Here is a 19476-nt window from a genome sequence, read left to right on the forward strand (position 1 = left end):
TAAAATTTATAACAATTAAAACATAATGCATTTAATTTTCAAACCATTTTTATTCAAAGTTAATTATTGCATACATGTACAACTCACAAATAAACATTTGTGTACACATTTTATGGGATGCTATTAGCAAAATTAGTGTTTTTATTTTCATTCAATCTTTCCAACCACTTCAGACATTACTGCGCTTGTCATTGCAACCGAGTAAATGCCACATAATACTCCAAAAATCCCACCACCAGGTGGCATCGGAATTTACAAAATAAATAATAATAAAAAACGTTCAATTATTAGAATAATTCACATTTTGTTTGTATTTAATTCAGTAGGACTTGTGCCTTAAGTTGCACCTTGATCAGCAAAATGATAACCGAGAAATAACTTGAGAAATGTGTGAGCTTATTATCTTGCAAGTCTTTTCTTTTTGTTTACATAGGCCTACTTGCCCAATTTCTAACTAGCTGGACTTTTAGTGTGACTTCAGAATGCTGCAAATAACCCACATTAAATGCAACTACATAAAAACATCTTAAATTGCTTCAGTGTGGTGTGATGCAATAAGTGAGTTCAGTTCCAGTTAAGCAATAAATATCATTACAGCAATTAAAAACATCTGAATAAATGTGTCATTTATCATGAAAATGATTTACGACATACTCCTTGGACTTTGGGGGTACATCTGATGCAAAGCCCTCTCCATAATGCCCCCTGATAGCCCAAAATGGACAGAACTAATCCCATCCTTTGTACTGAAATGTAAAATATATTTAGTGCAGTATTTTCAAAGGTTTTAATTGACTCCTAGAGATAACATGGCTTAACATTTTAATTCACCACAGCAGGTTACAGGATGATTTACAATATACGTACATTCCTTTACTATTACTTGACCATTTCAAACATCCTTTGCAATTAGTAAAAAAGACCATTATTTATTTATTTATTTATTTATTTATTTATTTATTTATTTATTTATTTATTTATTTATTTATTTATTTATTTATTTATTCCAAGGAGGCACATTACTAGTTTCCGATGGCTCTCTGACAGAATCTCTTTAACGCAAAGCTAACTTAAACAACAATAAAGGGTCATAGTGCAAATCTAACCAGCTTAAACTGGCATGAAAACACGAGAATGTTATCTTGAAACTGGAATTCAGCCCAAATTCCCTTTGCCTCAGTTCCCTGTCGCAGAATAGAGAGCATGTGCAGGACAGACCAGAATGCTCAATCCTTCCCGACTTTGTTGTTTCTTCACTCCAGGTTGAAAACTTGGCATGGGCCTCGATGTGCAGACCTGTCCGAATCAGTAAAGGGAGAAAACGAGAAGACATGTAAGGAATTATTTCACTTATCCTCACGAGGCATGCTGGAGCCCATCCCAGCAGTCTTTGGGCATGAGGTAGGGTAAAATCGATCGCCAGCCAATCTCAAATTATTGAAATTTTCGTGCCCTGGGCATCCACCTATGTCACCCGTGCCAAAAACCGCTACTGGATATTAGCCACTCATTAGCATGGAGAACAGGAAGGCCGGGCTACAAAATATTATCTGCCAATTTGAAAAATGTTGCAAGCAAAGTGACCCTTCATCATGCAGAAAAATAAAAAACCCAAATACACTGCCAAAACAACAAAGTAGTTAATCAAGAAATGGAATTCATCGACTCTTGTGTGGTGGTATGTAATGAAGTGAATGAGTAAGTACTTATATTGAGTAATGAGGAAGAAACAAGATGTGTTTCAGGATCAGTAACATGAGTAAAAACCAAACACAGCCTCCTCGCGATAGTCACACACTGCTGCCGATGACTTATGACTCATGAGTTATCGCAGGTCAGCCAAATGTAGAAACATGCCAAGAAGATCCCACAGATGTAAAGTTGGGTCAAGGTCAGGGTAGTTCCACTCTTTGAAAAAACCCAACTGTGTGTAGACAACTCATTTGGGTGGCTGGAATTTGACCCCGGATTGATGTTTTGAATTCTTTCATGGATGGCATGCTAGTTTTTCATGGGATAACTATAGCGTGGGATAGATGTCCGCCACACTGCACCCATGATTAGCCACGTAATAAATTGTAACAGCGCAACATTTTTCGAATTTACCGTATTGGCCCGAATATAAGACAACCCTGATTATTAGACGACACCATCATTTCAAGACTTAAGTTTGAAAAAAGCCTTTGTCTAGACCCCGAATGTATGACGACCTCCCCCTTTTTCAGTTTTACTTTAATGAAAAAAACCTCGTCTTATATTCGGGCCAATACGGTATTTTGAAATTGGGATTGTAACTTTTTTTCGCTATACCTCACTGTTATTAAAAGGAAAGACAATTTAGAGTTTTGGCATTTTAACAAGAAACATAATTTTGATTTTGCAGGCCACATGAAATGATGCGGCGGGCCGGATCTAGCCCCCGGGCCTTGAGTTTGACATTTAGTTGCTCCACCAAATGACTTGATTTCATAAAACTTGCTCCATTTTGATCAAAATCAAAACCTTGCGCAGTCGTACCTTCATCACATTGCTTATCACATTTCCTACAGCTTCCAAAGTGATGATGATGGATTGTTGTTCAGCCTCTGAATCATTTAGTGTAAGTCGAGCTGCAGCCGGTGCATAACAGAAAAATGTGGGACAGGCGTCTTTGCGATCTTTATGCATCTGTGCCTCAGGAACATGCTCCACTGCTCCACTTTCCACCCTTGTCTGGAGCCCCTTCTGACCCCCCCCCCCTACACCCCCCCCCCACCCACACACACACACACACACACTACAAATTATCCTAGGATCTTCTTATTTGAACCATTCCCAAGTTTTTTAGTAATACTCACCATCATTTCTGATTTTCTGGAGCTTGGTTGCTCTTCACATATGGCACCTCTTCCTCCATCTGCCTGCGTCCGATGATAAGAAAATTGATTCACATTCTGCAAACTTCAAGAAAATGAGCAGACTACTTACGGGTTGATTTTACTGGAGAATAAATGCCGCAAGATGAGCCCGATGCTAGTAAGGACGGCTATTGTGGTGCACATGATCCTTTCCAAAGGATCTCCCGGTGCTTAGAGCAGCGAGACCTCCGCTCCCATTAAAAGCGTCAAATTGAAAAGGCAAACACTTGTGGTGTAACAATCAGACTATTTCTGTCTTCCTCTTGGCTGTGACTCTCGAACGTGAAGATTAGCTGAGAGGATTAGCTGGGATCAAGAAGGGGTTAGATCTAGCTGGCAGGACTAGGAGGCAAACAGAGCCTGCTGTGGGGTTCTGTTCTAAAAACAACCATGGTGAGATTCATTGTCAGATTGTCAGCACACCAAGCTAAATCCACCTGGAGAATAGAAAATGCATGGATGATATCTGGAGTATTTAAATCAAGACTGTTGTTGCAGAAATCATTGGGCTAAATAATGTACTAGCTCTTCTTTCATGTTAAATGCAATGGTGTCACCATATATTATTCAATACGCTCATTAGCTAAGCGTAACGAGATCGAAAAACAGGAGAGAATGAATTATCCAAAATGGACTACTATAAGCATATTGGTATCTTATATCGAGTCACTTTTTTTAAATATTTTTATTTCAAAACATTGGTAAATGTGGATACAAAGGTATGTCATGATGAGAAAATCTATTATGATTATTGTTAAAAATGTAAAAATGTTATTCTGAGTATCCCGCATGGTTTACACTAGCAAAGACAGAAGCATTGTGTGATATTTACATGGCAGTTTTTAGGATATATGTACCGTATTTTCCTCACTATAAGGCGCACCGGATTATAAGGCGCACCTTCAATGAATGGCCCATTTTAAAACTTTGTCCATATATAAGGCGCACCGGATTATAAGGTGCGCCTTCAATGAATGGCCCATTTTAAAACTTTGTCCATATATAAGATATATACATTTGGCCCGCGTGTCGGACTTTGGACGCCTGCTGTAGTGGCTCATTATTGGTCCATATATAAGACGCACCTGATTATAAGGCGCACTGCCAGCTTTTGAGAAAATTGGAGGTTTTCAGGTTCGCCTTATAGTGCAGAAAATACGGTACTTTACACATACATTACAAGGCACATTCTATGTGTCTTCTTCTCCTTTGATACACTTCGATGCTATCCCGTAGCTGCCGATAGATAACATGAGACGGTTTTTCTGCGATATAGATTCTATGCGAAGAAGATATTTCAAAGTGAAGTCTTTCATCCTTGAAGACACACAGTCAGAGGTCTATAGGTACGCGCCGTTCAATGAACCTTCACCCAGTTGAGGTGGAGAGCTTGGTCCAACCCAGTTCTTCATAGGTGCTGGTGATACCAGAGCAGACTGTAGCCAAGAGTTTAGTCCATGCTCCTGCTACATCTGCTGTTATCACCTCTGGGAAAACTTCTCCCAATACTTCCAGGATAACACCATTGAGGATCTGACATGGACAGATATGAGAAAATTAAGACAAAATAAAATGTAGGGAAATTGTGGATGATTAGTTCGTGGTGCAACCTTAAAGTACGCCGGGTCCACTTTGTGCCGAAGCGCGTGTGCTTTGCCGAGGAGCTTCAGCGCTGAGGCGATCTTCTCCGGGTTAGCTAGGTTCTCCACCAGCGTATTGATGCTGTTCATGACTCTGCGGGCGTGATTCCTGAGCTGGGGATTCTTTTCCAGTTCCTCTGGGTCCTCTATGTTCTTAAATTTGATGAAGTATTGCTTGGATGACGGGAAGTTAACAAACAGCCTGTTGGAGGGAGATGAAAATCAGTATGAGGGTGTGGAGCTCATTTAATCCCTTGAATTTCTGGTTGCACTAGTTTTTTATTTATTTTTTTTTTTATTTTTTATTTTTATTATTATGAGCAAATATATACAGCCAATGGAAAGTATCCATCAGCTATTTTTTTTGTTTAATTTATGGACAAAATTGTGTTTATACGTTTATTGTGAAAATGTTAATATACAATGGGCAGATTTTGGGCAGGAAAAAAAAACAATAAAAAAGAAAACCTGTATCCCATGTGACTGAGTATTTTTATTTTGGCTATGGAATGCAATAAAAGAGTAATTTAACTTTAAAAATCTCACTCAATTAAATAAATAACATCTGGTGAAAACAAAGTTAGTAGTGAACTTGTAAAATTTTGTTCAGTTTTGGTAAGATGTCAGCACATCTGCATCTCATTATAAAATTTCAGGGTTCGAATTTCATTTCCAGCCTTTCCTTTTGGGAGTTTGCTTGGGTACTTCCTTCCACATTCCCAAAACATGTGTGTTAGGATTATTGAGACTCTAAATTGTCCACATGTGACAATTTGAGTCTAAATGAGAGAAGGTCCAGACAAGTCTGCAGCCTGTCTCACGTCTCTCAACTCGGAGAGACTTTGGTTGATCTTGTTGACAAGCAGTAGAAAAAATCATCCACGGGTGGATGATTTCATTATTGTAAAATAAAATTGCCTGTTACTGATTATTACTGTCAGTTGGGATCAATTTTATTCTGTATTCTTCAGATTTTCCCCAAATTTAGAAAAAAACCTGAACCCTTCCCACCTTTTAAAACGAGGGCAAAACCATCTGCTAATCTAACCCTGATGTTTCATTGTTTTTTATCATCTACTAATTAGCTTTTAAACAAAGAACTTCCTCTTTCAGACTTTTCATTATGAATTGAAATTCCTGACAAAGATTCAAGTTGAATGTTGAGCTCTATGTAAATGGAAGACCTCTATAAGTATTTTAATTTGACTCTTACAAGCTAATGAGGGACCATGATGTTTAATCTTTGGTGCATGGAATTGCACCACCTGTGGTTGCATATAAATAGCCTCATTAGTATTTTACACGGCCATCACAGTCGTAATCCGTCGTTATCTATTCTTCAAGATGAACCCAGAAGCTGAACCTCGGAAAAAGTTTTTAATTTCACAGGCTGTGTCAAAGTCTGCTTTTTGATATATTATCTGTAACCTGTAAGAGGGGGAATGGGCAGTTTCAAAGCTTTAAAGTTTACTCTGAGATTTGATGGAGAGGACTCTCAGCAACAAGCAGGAAATTTACCGTGGATTCATTCATTAAATCCCTCAAGATCGCCGGATGGAACGAAAAAAATATTTAAAATTAAAGATGGACAGTATCTGGGTTTAACACTCTGCATTAGCCACACAAGCAAATCATAATATATATATATATATATAGTGTATATATTTTTTAAATGTATGTTTTTATTTATTCATTTATTTATTCATTTTTTTATTTATTTTTATCCAATTTAATATAGTAACCAAAATATACAACTGATAAATGACCCGTTTAAGATGTATTAATTTTATACAGGTAATATTTTTGATATAATTCTTCATTGGATCATCATTGGTAGTGTGTGTTCGTTGGAACTGATACTTCTAATAAAAATTCCAGTGAGGTTTTTAAAAACAAAATATTATGGTTCAACTGCGATACCCACCCCGTCATCTGTAAGTAATACATAGACGAATAAAGGTGAGTGGGAGGAGGTAAATTCTTTGCATTCCATCTGAGGTCCCCTTAAACTTCCTATTCATATGTATGGTGATAACCCATTGCTGCATTTCCTCCCTTTTTTTTTTCTTTTGTCAATTGAAAAGACAACAACAGCTGCTGCCAAAACTTCCAGAATGAACCCAAGCAGATTGCTTGGTCCACCATACTTGGATGAATGTTTACATGATGACTTCACAAAATTCAGTGATGCAGTTTGTAAAGAAAACACACTCACCCCTACCGCTCCAAAAAAAAATTAAAAAAATAGAGATGTTTAAAAAGATAGATTGCTTGTGATATAGTTGAGCCACTGTGGGATGCCTGGCATTCAAAACATAACCTGCTTTAAGGGAGGGAGCCCTTTGAGAGCCAAGGGAGTCTGACTGATGGATTATTGTTTATCCCTTTGCCTCTACTTTTTGATGAATGTACAAGAAAGTGAAACAATTTCATTTAAAAAAAAATCATGTCCTGATAATTATAGTCATATAAATTAAAATTATAGAACTAATAGATGGTGCACATCTGAGAAGAAATTAGAAAATAATATGTGAATAAAAAAAAATCAGATGCCGTCAACAAGAGAGTAAAAGTAAATACCGAATGAGTACAGTCATTTAAATTTAAACATTATGGAACTAATTGATGATGCACATCTGAAAATAAATTTGAAAATAATTTGAGAAGAAAGAAAAATCTCTAGATGCAATCAACAAGAGAGAAAAAGTAAATACCGAATGAGTATGGCCACTCCAACATCATCACAGTTCTGGTAAACCTTTGCCCAGGAGTCCTGGATGTTCACCTTATCCTTCTCAGTCAGTGAGCTTGGTCTCTCCAGGTGGTCCAGATCTCCCTCTCCCTGCATCCTCTCCATCTAGAAACATATTTAATCAAAAGGAAGGGCAAAGATCTAGCTGCCCCCTATCCACCAAATAAATAAAAGTCAAATCCTACCTTTTTTTTCTCTCTCTTGGCTCTTGATGGGAAAAGAGGCTGCTTTCCTTTACGTCTTTGCCCCAATGAGAATTGTTGCGCTCCCAGCACTGAATCTCGGTGTGAGTGAAGAACAGGCTGGGGAGAAAAAAACCACAAGAAACACACGCAGCGAACAAGGAGGAGCTTCTGTACTCTCCCTTTCACACACTCCCTCTCCTCCTGCTCCCCTTTCCACCTCACTTTTTTTTTTTATTTTTTTTATAAGTGCTGTTTGATGAAAACATGATGAGATAGAAGTTTGGAAAAATAATCCGCCGTTAGAGATACAATGTCAGATTAAGACCTGTTCTTCCATTATACCCATTCTTAGGAGATTAACCTCTCATCATTTTTCAATTCCACACAAAACCAGACAGCATAAATGGCACACCAAGGGGTGTAAATTAAACAGAATGACGTCAGTAATAAATGGGACAGAATCTCATTTATTTTGATTTTTTTACAAACTGCATGCGTCACTGCATGGTTTCAAGTCTGTTCCACCCCCCCACACACACATATATACACACTCTTTGAAACGTATACTATTCACCCTTGCTGTGAGAATTTGACAAAGGTTATCCAAGGAAGTGGCACCTTGGTTTTGTTGTCACAGCTGAGAATGTGCTCAGATTTCATTCCTGGCTGGGTTGGAACATCAATCAGTGGAGAATTATTTTAGGGCCACCTGTTGAGAGAAATAAATGTTAAAAGATCAACATACACAGGGGTGCTGCAATGGGTATGCAGAAGGTGTTAACAACGTACAGACGCAGGTTAAACATTGACAAGTGTGTCATTAATGATCAAGCTGTTTAAAAAAAAAAAAGAAAAGAGAGTAACACAACGTTGTGCGGGTGTGCATCTGCCAACGTTGTGCGACCAGTTTGTCATTGTTTGCAGATATTTGTTTATCTTCTCAGTTTATTTTGGTGCACCCAGATGCTTGATTGACATCATGGTCAGATGAGGTCAATTAGATAGAGCTGAGTTGAATTCATCTCTTTGCATGCCAGCGGTTCTCTGTGAGCGATGAATTTTTTTTTTTACAGCAGAGTGTATAATAATATTAATATAATAGTAATATTTTTGCTTGAATGATTATTATTGGTAGAATTAAATTAAATGAAAGTGACAATTGCCTGTTAGACCTTCAGTTTGAAATAATGATGGAAAACGCTTCAAAATATATTTTATGTACCTTCACAACCAGGTAAACTTTAAATTCTAAAGGATAATTCTATCATATGCAGCTGCAGGAGTGGCAAAATTATGTAATTTAAGCTATTTTATTAAATATAAGTAATGAATATAAATATTAAATACAAGTATATTTATTTTATTTCATTATTAATTAACATCGTATTTAAAAATAACAATCCGAAAGAATACGCGAATTATTTAATGGTTTATCTGAGCCACGCGGTGACGTATAACAGAATGTGCGACGCGAACTCGCGAAGTTTGTCTCAGCGAAGCTTCCGTAGTAAGAAATATCAGCTGATACTTACAAAAGCAGCACGCTACCTGAACCGGTCAGGTATCCATCAGTCGTGAGAACATCGCAAGACCTTCTAGAAATTTTCAAGTGACCTAGCATACTTCTATGCAACTCTTTTCTTACTTTCCAACAAATCCAAAGTTGTAGTTTCGATCGGCGCAGTTTAAGATCACAGGCGAGCGTACTTGTAGCTAACGTGGAAGCTAACCTCAACGTCACTAGAAACGAAACCGCAAATTTCACTCAAAATCCAGTGTGGGTCTTTTTAGTAGTGGACTGGATCAACAGCACCATGAACATCGCCAAAAGTGGTTATCGTGTTTTCTCGGCAAATTCCTCCGTAGCATGCACAGAACTGGCGAAGAAGATAACAGAGTAAGAATGTTGCAATTCATCTCACTCCATCATGCTTGCTAAATTTACTCAACTATTCAAGTTTAACATTCGTCTCCATATGTTAACCTGTTAAACCTGTTATAGTTGGTTATAACAGTACATACATTGCACTCTATTTACATAGTTGATCAATCCTTGAATCAATTTATTCTGATTTTTTGAAGACCACTTGTTTGGGTGTGTCTGCGTAACTCAAATGCTTTTGCTTTTCAGACGACTGGGAGTTGAGCTGGGAAAATCGGTTGTCTTTCAAGAGTCTAATAGTGGTAAGAGAAAACTAGTAAGAAAAAAAAAAAGAGGTGTAAAGAAAGCAACATTTCCATAAAGTATTTTTCCAGCCCTAGTCATATTTGTATACATATCAGCTGAAATGTTATGATACACCAAAAAATACATGCTTTGTTGTTTCTTCCATATTTTATTTGTTTGCAGAAACGAGAGTGGATGTGAAAGAATCTGTTCGTGGACAAACAATCTTCATAATCCAAACCATACCACGGTGAGTGTCGCAATATCTGAAGCTCTGGCGATTTCTTATTACATTGTCTCTTATCTCCAAGCAGAGATGTCAACACGGCAATCATGGAGCTGCTGGTTATGGCCTACGCCCTCAAGACCTCTTGTGCAAAAAACATCATCGGGGTTATTCCATACTTCCCCTACAGCAAACAGTGCAAGATGAGGAAGAGGGGCTCCATAGTATGTAAGCTGTTAGCGTCCATGTTGGCAAAAGCAGGTAAAAAGCCTCTCTGTCACCTCATTTGTTTATATCTTGTAAGAATTAATTTCATCTTTTCCGATAAAGGTCTTACACACATTATCACAATGGACTTGCATCAAAAAGAGATCCAAGGTTTCTTTTCCTTTCCCGTGGACAATTTGCGGGCTTCCCCGTTCTTGATCCAGTATATCCAAGAGGAGGTGATCATTCCATTCAAGCAAACTTCTTAGCACTTGAATAACCATTTTAAAGATTTTTTTTTTCTTCATATAGATTCCAGATTACAGGAACGCCATCATTGTGGCTAAATCTCCAGCAGCAGCCAAGAGGTAAATGCATGGAAAGGATTTAATGAGATTTTGGCACAAAGTAAAAATCTATTTTATCATTGATTCTTCTAGAGCTCAGTCCTACGCGGAACGCCTGCGTTTGGGTCTGGCCGTGATTCACGGCGAGGCTCAGTGTTCGGAGTCGGACATGGCTGACGGAAGGCATTCGCCGCCATGTGTACGCAACACCACGGGACACACGGGATTAGAGCTGCCTTGTAAGGAAGCCATTGTTTAAAATGGATAACTTCAATTTTTTTCTGTTATGATTTTGTAGGTTGGAATGAAGCCAAAAGCAGCGCATTGTATCGTCTCGTGGAACTAAGACTGACATTTGACCAAGCTTTGTGTTCATTTGCCATACTTGAACCAAACATGAAATTTTAGCCTGTTTTTCCACCCATATCATCAATCATACATGACGAAATAGGATTGCATGCTTTTTGATTGCCTAAATATTATTTATCACGTTGCAACCTTGAAATAACCTCATAAATAACCTAAATTTAATTAGTTGTTACTTATCTTACTTTTTGCAGTTGTCAACTAATTAAGTTTAATTGCATTGGGGAACAATATAAGACCAATGTACAAGTTTTAAAAAAATATTTTATTGCATGTATGTATTGTCTTCTCTGGATTAATTTGGAAATTTTTAATCATTTACGGCTCAGGACAACAACTGAGTCTGACCCAAAAAAATCTAATATTTGTGTCATTGGCAAATGACTAAAAAAAAAAAAACATTATATCCCCTTTATTTAATCAAAATATTTCTCCCTTTTACTTATGTTTTTATTCTCACCATTGACTTTAAAAATCCTCCCCTGGAGCAGCAATTGTCAAATTCCGTCAACGTTTCCAAAGAAAGTCGATTGACGAATGATCCACAAGAGGATTTTACAAGTCTTGGCATCATGTGTTTGTGAAAATATGTGTGCATTTGTGTTTAATGTGGTGTTTATTTGTTGGCGATAGCAGGCAAACAACAAGCTCCGTTCCCTGGCATAGAGCTTCCAAGTACGAGCATAAACCTAACCTACATTCTAACTATGAAACGGTTCCTCTTCAAATGGTTCCTCAGTTCTTCGTGCATGTGCCGACAAAGAGTTTGTGTCTCATCCTGGGAAAAAAAATCATCTGGATTGAAGAAGGGTGACCGGTGTCAAAACGTTATAAGCGATAAAAGACACAATTGCAAAATTTTTTTTGCACCCCACCTCACATTCCAGACGGTTTCTTCTACAAGATGATCCAAACCTTTGTTTGTTCTGATTTTATTTTCCATAAATCAAAACCAGAACCACGGCAAGCATTTTTATTTTTCCTTTTATTCTTCTTGACTTCAATATCTGGACTCATCTTGCCAATCAGCACATGTGGCATCTTTGTTCAAGCTTTTTTTTTTGGAAAATCTGATTAACATTTTTGCTCTTGTCGACTGCATGTGATGAGACCGATGAAGCATGCTTTTCCCTAACGTTAAAAATGATTTACCTGCAGGAAGAGGAAACCTTCCAAATGAATTTGCTTGATACAATTCAGCTCTGAAAAAAATTGACATTTTAGTTGAATCGGTTTTTTGGGCTTATTTATTATTCGCGTTTGGCAATCACACATGTCTCATGTTTCAAAGTGTCTCGGCAAGTCGTTAAGAACTTCACAGAGGTGTGTTTACTGCTAACCAGGCGATCATTGGTTTGACTTTGTGGTGTTTACATGGCTGATGCCGTGTGTGCCTCGCGGTATTCAGTAGTGTTGCACAAGGCATGCGCCTTCCTTTCTCTTCTTCCTGATACTTTCCCCCTCTTAGAATTGGCTTGGTTTGGCTGATTGTCTCCTTCAACCCTTTTGAATTAATCGAAGCATTTACATGGCCGACAATTCTCACAATGCTACTGTCTTGGAAGAAAAAGACAATTTATTTATAAAGTTTAAAAAATGCACACACACAAAAAAAAAAATTCTCAAGGTGCATTGTGACGATTGTGTGCATGTATGCAAGTGTTCGCTGGAAGCAGCGATTGTTGGACTGACGATTGACCCCGTGAGATTGGCAACCGAGAATGAAGAAAGCCTCGGCAGTGGTTGCCATACACTTGTCCACCGTCAAATAACCTTTCTCTGGTGCATAGTTGTTCGTATGCACGCTGCGGGCAGTTGCGGCGCTGCCTTCTGATTGGGTATCCTGGGCAGAAAAAAAACCCCCTCTTGATTCTTTGCATGGCATGTGCTAAACATTTTGGCGTTCTTAAAAAAAAAAAATCTCATAGGTGGGGTAGAATGGGGGGAGTAATTCAGCAGCCTATTAAAAATTAAGATGGCGTTGTGAACTAAACATCAGAAAGGAATTTGGGACAGTGATTTTCCTAAAATTATTTTCTCAACCCATTTTACCCAATCTACTGAGAGTGACTCGTGAGCAGGCTCGAACGTCGAATCTGCGATGCTGCTAACAAAAACCGATTTGCTTTTTCAGTGATGATGGCCAAGGAGAAACCTCCCATTACTGTTGTTGGGGACGTGGGAGGAAGAATTGCCATCATTGTGGTAAGAGGTTGATTCAATCTTGGGTTGATTGTGTCCAACTAGATTAAATTCTATATGTACAGAAAAGACTACCGTAATTTTCGGACTATAAGCCCCACCAGCTAAAACTTCCGGGTTCAAAATTTGTGAAAAAGTCGCGACTTATAGTCCGAAATTTACGGTACTTGAAATTTTGCGTGCACCAATTTGCAAGCATTGGTCCACTTTTGCAGGAGTCGCTTATCATACACCCAAAACTCAAATTCTTGACTGCCATGTTTCCTCTCCAGGATGACATCATCGACGACGTAGGAGATTTTTTGGCAGCCGCTGAGATCCTGAAAGAAAGAGGCGCCTACAAAATTTACATCATGGCCACACATGGATTACTCTCTGCCGATGCTCCACGTCTCATAGAAGAGTCGGCTATTGATGAGGTGAGGACAACGAAAAAAATATTCATGTCTAATACATGTCATTGTAGGGTTGAATCTTTTCTCGTCAACAGGAAACATCCAAAAATATTTGAACAGAAAAAATAAGTTTGTGCTAGCACTGCATTAGTAAGTAAGGATTTGTTTTTTGTTTGAGGTGGTGGTGACCAATACAGTCCCGCATGAAGTTCAGAAGCTTCAGTGTCCCAAAATCAAAACGGTGGACGTCAGTATGATCCTAGCTGAGGCCATCCGTCGTATCCATAACGGCGAATCCATGGCTTACTTATTCCGCAACATTGCTGTGGACGACTAAACCAGAAAGGTGGGTCAGATGGTGACTGAAGGAAGGTTTGGACTTTTCCGCCTACTTCTAACATATTGTAATGATGTTTCAAAACAAGAAACGAAACATAGATGCATCACATATGTCTAAGTCATTGTCCATTTGTACGCAAGTGTTTTTCCCCTTTTGACTGCCAAAAAAAAAAAATCTTCAACCACACCAATAGTGTTTACAAAACGAGTGAAGTGATAGAATTATTTTCTTTTTAAATCTTAATTATGTCTAGTTTTTGAAAGCTTTCTTAAATCATCATATTGTATAGCACTCTAGATGATTTATCATTGCCTTAAAAAAATGCTTAAAAATAACTACTGATGTACTTAATGACTGAGAAGTAGTAAGACGCATCTTTTTGCTGTTATGTGTCTCTGACTCTTTTGCTGGCTTTTTCGGTCTGAGCTACGTTGCACTATGATTAGCAGGCATTTAATTTTGGGCGAGAGGTTTTCAGCTAGCCAAACTCCTCATTGCGACTAAATTTAGAGCTTTTTTTTTTTCGTTCGTTCATTCATTAGCGACAGTGATGTCATTCACATTGCTATTTTTTGTGTTAGCCATTTAGCTCAGCTTTACTTTGCAAAGACGAGTTTCACAAGTCAGTATGTTTCGTCTAGGTACACACACTTATTAAAAGTGTTTTAAATATTGATTCATAGCCGAAGTATGAATTTAAAACACTTTTGGTCTTGTAAAAACTGATTTTGATGAAGTACCCAAAAGCAATAGCGATGCAATATGTCAACTCTTAAACGTGCTAGTAATCTAATATTACTGTTAGCAGGCATCTTTTCTTGAATAAAAATCAAATTTAGCTACCCAATTGACTTTTAATCTTCCTACATTGAGTCTCAATTGTGATGATAGAAAATGACAATACTGAATCGAATTAGTTCTATTTCAACTTGTATATTTCCTTAAGTATGATTTTGTTTACATGTCACGAAAAAATGAAAACACAACCACCGCCTGGATTTATATTGATATCCGAAAAAGTGATTTCTTTTGGCAATAATGCAAATATAATTACAGTCTGTGTATGCATAAGTTGACTAATGTATGTTTTGAACATGCGCACTTTTTGAGCGTTAAAAATATTGCTTCGTCTACTCTGTATGTTAATATAGCTCTCTGCTCAGGGACATACTTAATGAGACAATGCAAAAATATTTTCCATGTTCCTGATGTTGGTTGGGGGGGGGCTTGCTTTTTTTTGCCATTTTGTTTCCAATGTTATTATTTCTCCTATTCTGTAAATGCTCGCATGTGCTGATTTGCAAGCAGGCAGTTGCTGTAACTTAATGATGTCTTCCCGTTTTTCTTTATCCACTTCCCAAATGAATGTTTGTCATTGTCCGTTAAATAAAAGAAACAATTTGCCATACTGATCTAAAAAAGTGACTATTTAAAATTTGATAAAACAGCTCATAAATTCACACAGACTCACTTATACTGCAAATTTTGAGATGGCTTTAGTTTGGTGGAAGTGTGTGTGTGTGTGTGTGTGTGTGAATTCCACCACTCAGGACGTGACAGCAATGTGTGATTGTGGCAAATTGACGTCAGAAGTCTTCAAGAGCACGTAAAAGCAGACATCTCGTTAAAATTCGACTTGTTAAAAGGTCTCCGACACGCTGTGAAGATTCAAACACAAGTGCGAACAAATCCACCTCCATTTTATCTTGTCTTTGATCTCGCTTTGATTTTATTGCAGTAAATGATCCACCTTGCCATTATTGGTTTTAGTATCGATTTACATATTTGGTTTGCCTATCCGAGCAATAAAATTTGATTTCAGGTGAATATTTATAGTTTTCACCAATTAAAACAACCCCTGACAGCTAATGGGAATAATAATTCCTGAACAAATTAATCATTTATTAGATTTAATAGATTCAGCTAGAAGTCAAACTGTTCCAAATTGTAATGCAAATAAGAGGGAGGAAAAAATATGATTTGTAATCATTCTGGCGTGTATTAAGAAAATACTGTAGCGACATTGTAAATGTTGACCACAAGAGGGCAGTATCAGACAAGCTTCTGCTTGAGTTCTTCCATGGTCTCAAATGCTGTGAGAAATTCTGAACAACAGCCAATTTGAAATAGTTTCCACTCAAAGTAACCAATGTTCTGGCTTCTTATATTATTCAGTTTTCACCTTTTTTTTTCTCCAAGGTTTATTTTCAAGAGATACTCATATTTAATTAATTTCTTTATTTTAGAAGGACATTACAAAACCACTGGACAAACCAAATGCTTTGTTTTAAATATTCTGGGATAAGTACTCATTCCCAATCCACAGAAAGCTTTTCAGACGTTCCATAAAAGACGAAGAAAATACAGAAGTCCATCTTTAAAATCACGTATTTAGAAGCACTTCCATTGAGGTCTTGTTCAGTAGCAATACAATACATCCAGTCAGCTTCCCTTTTATAAACAAATTTTTTTTTCAATGAATTTTTAGATGACGTCCTCAAAGTTAGGATAGGAGGCAGCTGTTGGCCTTGTTCATTTTCGGCATCTTATCCTTCCCCTTGGGAAAGGTTTCCCTCCTGTGGCAAAGTGTCGGGCTGAGCCAGCTTGGCAAATTAGCTTGCTGTAAAAGCTCCCGGAACACTTGTAGCACGTTAATGTCCTCTTTGGCAGATGCCTCCACAAAACTATTATTCCAGTCCAGCTCCACTGTGGAGACAACATCCTCGCTCGACACCTGACGCTCGTGCTGACGGTCGATCTTGTTCCCTATCACAACGATAGACATGTACTTGTCCTCCTTGACCTCCAGGATCTCATCCCGGAGACGCTTAACTGCCTCCAGGGATGCCGGGTCATTCACTGCGTAGACCAGCGCAAAGGCATCACTATTCTGGATGGAGAGCCTTCTCATGGCCGGGAAAGAATAGCTGCCGCTGGTGTCCATGATGTTGATATTGACTTTGACACCCCCGACTTCATACTCCTTGCTGTGGAGCTCCTCGACGGTACGGCGATGCTTAGGTTCAAAAGTGTCCTTTAAGAAACGCTGGATGAGGGCTGTCTTCCCCACTCCTGCTGCTCCTAAAAAAACGATCCGCACATTGGTCTTGTCTTTTTCTTCAAGAGACATGCTGAAGAAGCTTTGGGATGTGTTTTGCGTGGAATGTTTGGATGGAGGCAGATGATGAGCGAACACCAGAGTCTATGAAAATCTGTGTTTTTATGTTCACACACACGCCTGCCTCCTCTGTCTTCCAACCAATCGTGAGACAGCTTGTCATGTGGGAGCAGATATTTGAAGACATACTGTACTGAAGATGCAGGACCACTATATCCATTGGATAATGGAGTCCAATTAACTCATTCACTGCCGACCCAGTTAATATCTTTGACGTCTATAATAGCCCTTAATTTCGAAAACTTTGATTTTATATTCACATGCAATTTATATATGCATGTTTACATAACCTTTTGCATTTATCAAACTTTTATTTTCAGTTGTGCTACTGCTGAGGTATAATGTTGAGACTGATGGAAAAAGTTCATTTAGTAAAATCAAAAATCTGTGCGATGCAACTCGAGTGTAAAAATGTGCCACTTGTTGCTATGATACCAGTGAAACCATCTTCGTTGGAAGCAATTGGCACTTTAGCACATATGGAGGCTGTCAGTAATTTATCATCAAGTTGATTGAAAAGTAATGTTAGATACTAATTATGTAAATTAGCACATTGGACTTTCATTTGTATAATGGTCATAATTGCTGTGAAAATGAAGCAATTTCAATCAATTTTGAGCTTGTATTGTTATTCAAATTCTTTTCAATCATGCTAGTATCCTTTAGCAATTAATAATTTCTCGACAAAAAGACCCCACAAATTTAGTTTTGGGGTAGCTTGACCTTTTTAGTCACGCTAGTATCCTTTAGCAATTAATAATGTCTCCACAAAAAGACTCCACAAATTTAGTTTTGGGTAGCTTGACCTTTATCTTGCCTCAGCCACTCTCAGGGCTGTCGATAATCACGAGGATTAAACGTCTCCATATCTATCAAGCTCAGTGTCCCCAATGCAACTGCACTTCTTCTATCATGTGCTTAAATTGCAAAGGTCATGTTGTCTCATCAACTCATAAATTACTTTTTTAAGTGGAAGTCCTCTCGTTGTAACCAAATCGAAATTATTTGATGGAAACTTCTTTGGTAACCATGCCAACACCGTGTTACATCCGTCGATGCTCACAGCTTCGTAAAGTGGGCAATTAACGTCTGCACTCTTCGGTGCACGACGTTATGAAGTCTGGAGAGACACCAGTTCGACATCTTTGTTTGCGTACACTGGAAAAGTAGGTCAAATAATGCTGCACTATTTTCCTCTTAGGGCTTATTAGATCTTATTAGACTAGCTAAACGCAGGTCTAAGTTGTGGCGTATGTGACAAATCATTATTGTCATCCTAAAAATATGACATTATCTAAATATTATATGCAACATACTAAATATTTTGGATGGTAAAGCTCCAATCTGACATTAGTCCTGCTCATAAATCCCACGAGAGCATCCACACCGATATGTTCTGCTCACCCGCTAATCCAGCCTTTCACTCTGTCCCGTAGTGTATTCGCACATGCTTGTTGCTTACAAATTTGTTTTCAGTGCTCCTCTGGAGCAGGCTTTCTAATCGGGAACATCCAGTCCTGGTAACAAGAGGTGTGTTCCTCCTGGCACAGTGTTTGCATCTCCTCTAATTACATCGCTCGATCGTGTTGTCCCTACTTCAAGAACCATTTATAGCATTAAATGGGCTAAATCGGTACTTTTTTTTTTTTTTCTCCAAACTTACATATCTGTGATTTGGACTGTTAGACAAATTGGGTTCAGTGGTTTCTTTTTCTTGCCTAGCAAAGATAACCTCCATTTTTCGAGCGAAATAAATCAGCTTTTGCATTAAGTGCTTTTTCAATTTCCTAAAAATGCCTTCCAGCTAATAATTTGATTGGGATATTAATTGATTTTGCTGTGCAATTATGTGATGTTTTATTATGTCGTACCGAATCGTGCTCAGTCCAAATAGTCTGCGTTTGCTGATATCTTTATTTATTAGTATTCATGAGTCAAGCCAGGGGTTATGAGATAGCGTAGCACGTTGAAGCTCCACGAAACTGTAACCTTTCACTTCTGTTTCATGTGAAGAGTGAACGCAAATTCAGTCTGCGAAAAATTAGCATAAATAATCCCGTGGGCAAAAGATAGCAGGAAAGAAAAGAGAGTTTGACTTTTGATCTTGTTACATATTTGAATGACCTTTCGCTCACTTCTTTGGGCTTATCAGACGAGCCAGAGAAATGTTATGAAGATGTGTGTGTTTGAATATTTTGATAATTGTAATTGGATGTTTAGGGCATTTTATTTTGCGTCACAGTATTCACATGTCGGCAGGGACGAAAAGATTTTTCTAAGAATGCTCGCTGAGAGCGGTTTGACCTTTAGCGCTGTCAGAAAAGTCCTATGAATTTCATTTCTTCCTTTTTTTTTTTATGTAACCCTTTTGAAGTGAGGACCCTTGGTTTTCATGTCGCACTAATAGAATACTGAGAAATGGAACGGGGAAAAAAACCAAGGTGCATTCACCAGGTAAGCCACCATTTTTTTTTTTTAAATTACATTTGGTGCTCATCGTTATTTATTTATAGATTTCAGATCGAGAAATGGTCGTAGTTCGTCCAATGTGTAACACACAGTTTAAAAAAAAAC

At 38.0% G+C, this 19476-nt stretch overlaps 4 protein-coding genes and 1 long non-coding RNA gene across 7 annotated transcripts in view; 2 read left to right on the plus strand and 3 right to left on the minus strand.

Moving 5' to 3' along the window:
- Window positions 1-30: 30 nt before the first annotated feature.
- LOC148384252 (uncharacterized) lies at window positions 31-3173 on the minus strand. The gene is made up of 3 exons (XR_015853407.1): window positions 2968-3173; window positions 2838-2900; window positions 31-1296 (listed from the first exon to the last, which is right to left on the minus strand). It is a non-coding gene; the product is annotated as an uncharacterized LOC148384252 (long non-coding RNA).
- A 376-nt stretch (window positions 3174-3549) lies between these two features.
- LOC148384253 (cytoglobin-1-like) lies at window positions 3550-7601 on the minus strand. Its single transcript, XM_088358667.1, has 4 exons — window positions 7475-7601; window positions 7252-7394; window positions 4508-4739; window positions 3550-4430 (listed from the first exon to the last, which is right to left on the minus strand). Exons 2-4 carry the CDS (start codon window positions 7392-7394, stop codon window positions 4266-4268), a joined length of 540 nt encoding a protein of 179 aa, XP_088214793.1. The 5' UTR covers window positions 7475-7601; the 3' UTR covers window positions 3550-4265.
- Window positions 7602-8967: 1366 nt separating this feature from the next.
- On the plus strand, window positions 8968-15132 carry LOC148384254 (phosphoribosyl pyrophosphate synthase-associated protein 1). Of its 3 annotated transcripts, none has more exons than XM_088358280.1 (11): window positions 8968-9371; window positions 9606-9658; window positions 9825-9891; window positions 9956-10128; window positions 10198-10313; window positions 10387-10442; window positions 10515-10660; window positions 11424-11462; window positions 12922-12992; window positions 13262-13408; window positions 13563-15132. In XM_088358280.1, the coding sequence occupies exons 1-11, from the start codon at window positions 9289-9291 to the stop codon at window positions 13719-13721; spliced, it is 1110 nt and encodes a 369-aa protein (XP_088214406.1). In that variant the 5' UTR covers window positions 8968-9288; the 3' UTR covers window positions 13722-15132. The 3 variants fall into 3 exon arrangements, with proteins under 3 accessions (XP_088214406.1, XP_088214405.1, XP_088214407.1); XM_088358279.1 differs by having other exon boundaries at window positions 8969-9371; window positions 11421-11462; XM_088358281.1 differs by lacking the exon at window positions 11424-11462 and having other exon boundaries at window positions 8969-9371.
- Window positions 15133-15748: 616 nt separating this feature from the next.
- On the minus strand, window positions 15749-16922 carry LOC148384255 (ras-related protein Rap-2a-like). The gene has a single exon (XM_088358006.1). It carries the CDS (start codon window positions 16852-16854, stop codon window positions 16228-16230), a length of 627 nt encoding a protein of 208 aa, XP_088214132.1. The 5' UTR covers window positions 16855-16922; the 3' UTR covers window positions 15749-16227.
- A 2263-nt stretch (window positions 16923-19185) lies between these two features.
- mgat5b (alpha-1,6-mannosylglycoprotein 6-beta-N-acetylglucosaminyltransferase B) overlaps window positions 19186-19476 on the plus strand; it is a 31051-nt gene continuing 30760 nt past the window's right edge. Inside the window, exon 1 of the mRNA XM_088358350.1 lies at window positions 19186-19356. The gene's annotated coding sequence lies outside the window, so the exon portion shown is untranslated. The remainder of the gene's footprint in view (window positions 19357-19476) is intronic.

This window comes from Syngnathus floridae, chromosome 17 (assembly GCF_059516105.1).
Source record: "Syngnathus floridae isolate MCC-2025c chromosome 17, RoL_Sflo_1.0, whole genome shotgun sequence".
Classification (NCBI taxonomy): Eukaryota; Metazoa; Chordata; class Actinopteri; order Syngnathiformes; family Syngnathidae; genus Syngnathus; species Syngnathus floridae.

Bases quoted from the DNA above. Each gene is read 5' to 3' on its own strand.
- LOC148384253 (XM_088358667.1), bottom strand. From the start codon at position 7,394: ATGGAGAGGATGCAGGGAGAGGGAGATCTGGACCACCTGGAGAGACCA. The intron at 4,740-7,251 runs GTATTTACTTTT...TCCCTCCAACAG, and splicing joins GGAGTGGCCATACTCATTCG to GCTGTTTGTTAACTTCCCGT. The intron at 4,431-4,507 runs GTTGCACCACGA...TGTCCATGTCAG, and splicing joins TGGACCCGGCGTACTTTAAG to ATCCTCAATGGTGTTATCCT.
- LOC148384254 (XM_088358279.1), top strand. From the start codon at position 9,289: ATGAACATCGCCAAAAGTGGTTATCGTGTTTTCTCGGCAAATTCCTCC. The intron at 9,372-9,605 runs GTAAGAATGTTG...TTTGCTTTTCAG, and splicing joins CTGGCGAAGAAGATAACAGA to ACGACTGGGAGTTGAGCTGG. The intron at 9,659-9,824 runs GTAAGAGAAAAC...ATTTGTTTGCAG, and splicing joins CTTTCAAGAGTCTAATAGTG to AAACGAGAGTGGATGTGAAA.
- LOC148384255 (XM_088358006.1), bottom strand. From the start codon at position 16,854: ATGTCTCTTGAAGAAAAAGACAAGACCAATGTGCGGATCGTTTTTTTA.